This window comes from Colobus angolensis, unplaced genomic scaffold (assembly GCF_000951035.1).
Source record: "Colobus angolensis palliatus isolate OR3802 unplaced genomic scaffold, Cang.pa_1.0 Scaffold47, whole genome shotgun sequence".
NCBI classification, from domain to species: Eukaryota; Metazoa; Chordata; class Mammalia; order Primates; family Cercopithecidae; genus Colobus; species Colobus angolensis.
Window position 1 is genome coordinate 5,840,063 of NW_012118154.1, and position 7,952 is coordinate 5,848,014.

At 44.3% G+C, this 7,952-nt stretch overlaps 1 protein-coding gene and 1 pseudogene across 1 annotated transcript in view; one reads left to right on the forward strand and one right to left on the reverse strand.

The window, feature by feature from the left end:
• Window positions 1–7,952, forward strand: part of CFAP52 (cilia and flagella associated protein 52) — a 70,554-nt gene that overhangs the window by 11,088 nt on the left and 51,514 nt on the right. The window contains exons 2-3 of the mRNA XM_011958645.1: window positions 1,059–1,258; window positions 1,967–2,103. Of these exons, the coding sequence (XP_011814035.1) occupies window positions 1,059–1,258; window positions 1,967–2,103 (337 nt within the window). The remainder of the gene's footprint in view (window positions 1–1,058; window positions 1,259–1,966; window positions 2,104–7,952) is intronic.
• On the reverse strand, window positions 6,388–6,949 carry LOC105523661 (annotated as a pseudogene).

The window sequence follows — 7,952 nt, forward strand, 5'->3', positions numbered from 1 at the left end:
CCATTCTCCTGCCTCAGCCTCCCGAGTAGCTAGGACTACAGGTGCCCGCCACCACGCCTGGCTAATTTTTTCATATTTTTAGTAGAGGCAGGGTTTCACCATGTTGGCCAGGACAGTCTCAATCTCCTGACCTCGTGATCCGCCCACCTCGGCCTCCCAAAGTGCTGGGGTTACAGGCGTGAGCCACCGCGCCTGGCCATGCAATGTAATATTACTTAGCCTTTAAAAAGAAGGAAATCATGCCATTTGTAAAGACATGGATGAACCTGGAGAATATTATGCTTTGTGAAGTAAAATAGGCCAAATTTTTATCTTTACCCAACCTTTGCCTGAGGTAGTTGACTCGCGTTCTCCCTATGTCTGTGCGTTCACCCAAGCAGGCTGCTCACGCTCCATGCACTCACGCTTTTTAGGATTATGAGAATTGGCCGTAGGCCTTGCTGGAGCAGCATCAGCATCACTTAGGAGCTTATGAGAAATACAGAATCTCAACCCCTTCTCAGACCTGAAATACGAATCTGCATTTTAACAGGATCCATCAGGGATTTTTATAAACATCAAAGTTTAAGAAGTGATTACTGGATATACCTTGTTGTCAGTGAAATAAAATTACCTATTTCCCCAACTTATTTTAGCTGAACTAAGGCTTATTTTAAAAGTGTTGGCTGGGCATGGTGGTTCACGCCTGTAATCCCAGCACTTTGGGAGGCTGAGGTGGGCGGATCATGAGAACAGGAGTTCAGGACCAGCCTGACCAATATGGTGAAACCCCGTCTCTACTAAAAATACAAAAAAAAAAAAAGAAAAAAAAAATTAGCTGGATGTGGTGGCAGGTGCCTGTAATCCCAGCTACTCGGGAGGCTGAAGCAGGAGAATCACTTGAACCCAGGAGGTGGAGGTTGCAGTGAGCCAAGTCAGCACCGTTGCACTCCAGGTGGGCGACAAGAGCAAGACTCTGTCTCAAAAAAAAAAAAAAAGTGTTGTCTTTTGTACTCAAGTAGAAAATTCCCAGCCACTTCTGCAGCTGATTATTATTACTGTGCATCTCTCTCTTTTAGGACATGTGCCCACTGGTCTCAAATGCCATCCTGACCAGGAGCATCTGATTTTTCCTCTTGGTTGCACAATCCTCATTCAGGCAATAAATACTCAAGAGCAGAACTTCCTACAGGGTCACGGCAACAACATCTCCTGCTTGGCCATCTCCAGGTCCGGACAGTACATCGCCTCCGGACAAGTCACATTCATGGGGTTCAAGGTGAATACAGTGAAAACAACTCATTGTCAATTTATCTAGAGGTGCCTCCCTAGAAGAACTACCCCGCCACAAGTTGTTAGTTCTGTGTGGCAATGTGCTTTATTCTTCCTTCTTCTTCCTTTTGACTTCTCTTTTAACTCCTCTTCATTCCATCAGACCAAGAGTGAAGGACTCTGATGATTTTACACCCAAGGTTGCAGCTTGTGACAGATAATGCTCACAAAGTTCCTGCTTAAAGCTGTTTCCATTGTGTTGCTGTCACGTTTGTAGAACTGGATCTGATTTCTAGAAAAGTGATACAATGGGCCACGCGCAGCAGCTCACACCTGTAATCCCAGCACTTTGGGAGGCTGAGACAGGCAGATCACCTGAGGTCAGGAGTTTGAGACCAGCCTAGCCAACATGGTGAAACCCCATCTCTACTACAAATACAAAATTAGCCGGGCGTGGTGGCGCATGCCTGTAATCCCAGCTACTCAGGAGGCTGAGATAGGGAGAATTGCTTGAACCCAGGAGGTGGAGGTTGCAGTGAGCAGAGATCATGCCACTGCACTCTAGCGTGGGCAAAAAAAGAGCGCGACTCTGTCTCAAAAAAAAAAAAAAAAAAGAAAAGTGACAGTACTAATTGTTTTTCACCAAGAAGGGTAGTCATCTCCTCAGATGGTTTTAATGCCTCCCTATGATCTGACAGTGTATTCTTGCCCCCAGGCAGATATCATTTTGTGGGATTATAAGAAAAGAGAGCTGCTTGCTCGGCTGTCCCTTCACAAGGGCAAAATTGAAGCTCTGGCCTTTTCTCCAAATGATTTGTACTTGGTATCACTAGGAGGCCCAGATGACGGAAGGTAATGAACTAAACATATTTACTTATTTTCTTTATTTTTTTTAATTTTTATTTTAGGTTCAGAGGTACATGTGCAGGTTTTTTATATAGGTAAACTTAAATCACAGTTATACAGATTATTTCATCAACCAAGTGCTCAGCCTAGTACCCAGTAGTTATTTTTTGTGATCCTCTCCCTCCTCCCACCCTCCACCCTCAAGCAGGCCCCAGTGTCTGTGTTCCCTTCTATGCGTTCATGTGTTCTCATCATTTAGCTCCCACTTATAAGTAAGAGCATGTGGTATTTGGTTTTCTATTTCTACATTAGGTTGCTAAGGATAAAGGCCTCCAGCTCCATCTACGTTCCTGTAACGGACATGATCTCATTCTTGTTTATGGCTGCATAGTATTCCATGATGTATATGTACCACATTTTCTTTATCCAGTCTACCATTGATGAGCATTTAGGTTGATTCCATGTGTTTGCTATTGTGAATAGTGCTGTGATGCACATACAATCAGATATGTCTTTATGGTAGAACTATGTATATTCCTTTGAGTATGTAGCCAGTAATGGCATTGCTGGATTTAATCATAGTTCTGTTTGCAGCTCTCTGAGCAATCACCACCCTGCTTTCCACAATGGTTCAACTAATCTACACTCCCATCAACAGTGTATAAGCATTCCCTTTTCTTTGCAGCCTCACCAGCATCTGTTATTTTTTGACTTTTTAATAATAGTTGTTCTGATATATGGTTGATATGATAAATAATATGATAAATAAATAATATGATAAATAATAGATGATATGAGATGGTTATCTCACTGTGGTTTTGATTTGTATTTCTCTAATGACCGGTGATATTGAGCCTTTTTTCCTATGCTTGTTAGCTGCATGTATGTCTTCTTTTGCAAAGTGTTCACGTCCTTTACCTGCTTTTTAATAGGGTTTTTGTTTTTTCTTATAAATTTATTTAAGTTCTGTACAGATGCAAGATATTTTCTCAGATGCCAAGTGTGCAATATTTGTGTGTTTTCTGCTAGGTGTATTTTCAGAAGTGACAAGGGTCCTGTCCCCTCTAACGTTCTCTCTTGGCCTGTCTATATTTCAGTGTGCATTGTCTGAAAAGCCTCTGAGAAAAATACCCTAAAAGAGTGGTTTTCGAACTTGGCTGCTTGTTGAGATCACCTGGGCAGCTTTAGGGAATCACTGGTGCCTGGGTGTGCCTTCAGAGAGTCCAATTTGATTGGCCTGAGCTCTAAGAGTTATACAAGCTTCCCAGTACTGTGTTGAACAAAAGTGGCCAGAGTGAGCATCTATAAGGAACATGGCTGTGCTTTGGTCAAGGAGAGGCCAAGCAAGGATGTTTACATCCTGCGTGACTCAGCAAGTTTAGAGCGCAGGCGTATAATTCCACTGCTAACACAGCCTTGTAGCCATATCATGGGAAAGGCCATCACTTGGCTCTACACCACTATTGTGTTAAAGGTATAATTGCCCTGTGGACACTGTGCAGGTGCCCTGGCGCCCAGAGAAAGAGAGAGAGAGCCAGAGCTGTCCATCTTTGCAGATGGACAAAGGGGAGCCAGGACACAGCTCAGCTCACTCGTGCCCAGAGAGACAAAGAGTTAAGCTGCTGACCCTGAAGCCAGGGTAGAGCCGGCTGCGCAGCTGTATGTGGGAGCTGCCAGCTCAAGAAGCACAGGCAGGGCGGACAGTGTGAGAAAGCTGTTGATGAGAGCTGCTGCTGAATAAAATCATCTTCCACCTGCCTACAGTCCCCAAGTGTTCCTCCTGCTCATCCACCCGCTCCCCTCGGACTTCAGCACGGGCTGGACCCGGACCCTGGGATCTGACAGCATCCATATCTTGTTTCAGGTCTTAGTGGAAAGGCCTTCAATTTCACCCCATTCAGTGTGATATTAGCTGTGGGTTTGTCATATAAGGTCTTTATCATGTTGAGGTATGTTCCTTCCATATTCCATACCCAACAGAATATTTTTTAGCCACAGAAAAGAATTTTTTATTTTTTTTGAGATGGAGTTTTACTCCTGTTGCCCAGGCTGGAGTTCTATGGCGCAATCTCGGCTCACCGCAATCTCTGCCTCCCAGGTTCAAGCAATTTTCCTGCCTCAGCCTCCTGAGTAGCTGGGAGCTGGGATTACAGGCATGCGTCACCACGCCTGGCTAATTTTGTAAAAGTTTTTTTTTTTTTTTTCAGAAGAGGCAGGGTTTCTCCATGTTGGCCAGGCTGGTCTCAAGGTCCTGACCTCAGGTGATCCACCCGCCTCAGCCTCCCAAAGTGCAGGGATTACAGGTGTGAGCCACCGTTCCTGGCCAAGACTTTTTTTCTTTTTTTTTTTTTTTAAGAATGAGCTCTTGTCATTGCAGCAACATGAATGTAACTGGAGGTGATTATATTCAATGGAATAAGCCAGGCACAGAAACAAATATCTCATGTTCTCACTCATATCTGGGAGTTTAAAAAAGTAGCTCTCACAGAGGGAGAGAGTGGTTAGCAGAGGCTGGGAAGGGAAGGAGGTGGGGGGATAAGAGAAGTTGGTTAATGGGTACAAAAATACACTTACATAGAAAGAATACATGCTAGTATTCAATCATATGGCAGGAAAATGATAGTTAATCATTCGGTGAATATTTCAAAATAGCTGGAAGAATTGTAATATTCTCCACACAAAGATAAACGTTTGAGGTGATGGATATCCCAACCACTCTGATTTGATCATTACACATTGTATACAGGTATCAAAATATCACTGCATCCCACAAATATGTACAGCTCTGGTATAGCTGTAAAAAAGTGTCCCAGGTGATTCTAACATGCGTTAGATATGAGATCCATTGCTGAAAAGAAGGACACCATCCCCATCATCATTGTCATGAAAGACAACAGCTACATTTTTAAAGCACTTACCACGTGGCAGGTATGACCTTAAGGTTTTTACTGCATTGTCTAAATTAAGTCCCACATCAGTTTCAAGAGGTGGAAGCTATCGGTGCCAGGTGACAAGTAAGGAGCCAGCTGCTGAGTGACAGACCTGGAAGACAAACCCTAGCAGCATGACTCCAGAGGCTGTGCCTTGAACTTGCATGGCCAAGACATGATCTTTGCCCTTGAGTTAACTCACAGTCAAGTTGGTAGGCAGAGAACAGAAAGGAAACTGAAAAAAAAGAAGTATATTTAAAGTATATTAGGAAGAACAGGCCAGGTGCGGTGGCTCATACCTATAATCCCAGCACTTTGGGAGGCCAAAGCAGGCAGATCACCTGAGGTCAGGAGTTCGAGACCAACCTGGTCAACCTGGTGAAATACTGGGTCTACTAAAAACACAAAAATTAGCCGGGCGTAATGCCAGTACCTGTAATCCCAGCTACTTGGGAGGCTGAGGCAGGAGAATCACTTGAACCTGGGAGGCAGAGGTTGCAGTGAGTGAAGATCGCACCACTGCACTCCAGCCTGGGCGACAGAGCAAGACTCCAGCTAAAAACAAATAAATAAACAAACAAGCAAACAAAATGTATTAGGAAGAACAATCAATGCAGTACATATTCCTTTGTAAATGTCAAAGGAACACAATCTGTAGAAGAAAAATAATAACACCTGAGGTTTGTATGGGATTTAATACTTCAGTACACTTCTATGTATATTTTCTTATTTGAGCTTCATAGGTTTATTACAATGGAAATTTATATTTGTGTATAGTTATATAATGATAGTCCTTCTCTTACTATATAGCAAGTCAACAAAATTTTCATGAGATTTCCTCCTTTTCTTGTCATTCACCAGTGGTCACCCCTTCCCTAGCCCAGTACCACTTGACTGTTTCTGATAAGAAATGTATTGGCCAGGTGTGGCGGCTCGCGCCTGTAATCCCAACACTTTGGGAGGCCAAGGCAGGTGGATCAACTGAGGTCAGGGGTTTGAGACCAGCCTGGCCAACATGGCAAGACCCCATCTCTGCTAAAAATACAAAAATTAGCCAGACATGGTGACAGGCACCTGTAGTCCCAGCTACTCAGGAGGCTGAGGCAGGAGAATTGCTTGAACCTGGGAGGCAGAGGTTGCAGTGAGCCAAGATCGTGCCACTGCGCTCCAGCCTGGGGACAAGAGTGAGACTCCATCTCAAAAAAAATAAAAAAAATAAAAAGAAATGTATCCAGAAATCCCCTGTTAACGTTCTTAGCTCAACTTTTTTTTTTGCAAGCAGAAAAAGGCTTGTTTTATTTTAAAGACCGATCTATGTAATCGCCAAGACTGCTATCTACAGACAAGAAATGGGGAGCTCCTATTTCTTAGCCTCTTCCTCCTTGGACAAGTCTTGATCTTCTCCTTCTTGGCCCAGAGATGCTCTTCACGGCACTTGTGTATTTCCTTGGTCTTAGATCTGTGGGCCTTAGCCTGGCAACCGGGAGCTTCTTGCAGGCTTCGTCTGCCATCAGCTCACGGATATGTTCCATGAGAATCCAGTTGTTTTTTGAACACATTCCCCTCCACCTTCAGGTAGAGGCTGTGATACGTGTGGTGATCAATCTTCTTGGCTCCACGGTATCTTCAGAGCAGGTGGCACAGAATCCTCATTCTCCTCATCCAAGTTACTTTCTCTGGCAAAGGGCTGTACCCTTTGGCTTACCTATGCCCATGTGCCTGCCCTTCTGGCAGGCCAAGGTGTTTTCCCAGCATCCAGCCAGGGAATGGACAGTCACAGGCTTATGGATAATTAGCCCATCTTTGATCAGCTTCCAGATCTGCAGGTGGGAGTTGGCCTTGGCAATTTCACTGGTCTCATTGGGATCCAACCAGACCTTCTTGGCACTAGAGGAAAGCCCCGTCTGAAGCCTGAGCATCCTCACGGCTTTGGCCACTGCAGCAAAAGGAAAGAGTTCCAACATCCTTCGCTCAACTTAAAGCAGTTATTCTCAATCTTTGGTGCACACTGAAATCACCTAGGAAGATTTAAAAAACACTGATGCCTGGGTCCCACCCCCAGAGATTCTTGGAGCTAGGTCATTAGGCCACCCCCATCCCACCCCCGTCAAAGAGACTAGGTCTTGAGGGGGGGAAAATGGCCCCTTAACCAAGGTTAATCTGGCAAAACTGTTAATCTCCTCTGTAATTTTAAGCTGCCTAAAATTTGCTTGCAGAACATTCGAGAATGTTGAAAAGCCAAAAGAAAGAAAGGAAAACAAACCTTGCTGTACTAAAAAATGCAATATGCCCATCCCTGGATAGTCTCTGTGGTGAGAAGGGTGGAGTTCTGCTGACTGGTTTGCATAGTCAGGGGATCAACCCTGAATGGGTGGCAGGGGTTTATTCTACCCAGCCCATCCAGCTTCTACACAGAGGAAAAGAAACAAAAGGGAAGCTGCCAATTATAGTGGACATCCTATAGTTTTCATGCATTTTTTTTTTTTTTTTTTTGAGATGGAGTTTCACTCTTGTTGCCCAGGCTGGAGTGCAACAGCACGATCTCGGCTCACTGCAACCTCTGCCTCCCGGGTTCAAGCAATTCTTCTGTCTCAGCCTCCCGAATAGCTGGGATTATAGGCATGCACCACCACGCCTGGCTAATTTTGTATTTTTAGTAGACACGGGGTTTCTTCATGTTAGTCAGGCTGATCTCGAACTCCCGACCTCAGGTGATTCACCCTCCTCGACTTCCCAAAGTGCTGGGATTATAGGCGTGAGCCACTGCCCCCGGCCTGCATGTATCTTTTAAATTTTGTAACCTATTTATGAAACTTTTGGCATTGATGTCATCATGGTATTCATGTTGTAATGCAACGTGCTTTTTGACTAACTTTATACCAAGAACATCTATGTATGTACATGTAGATAGATATAGATCTCATT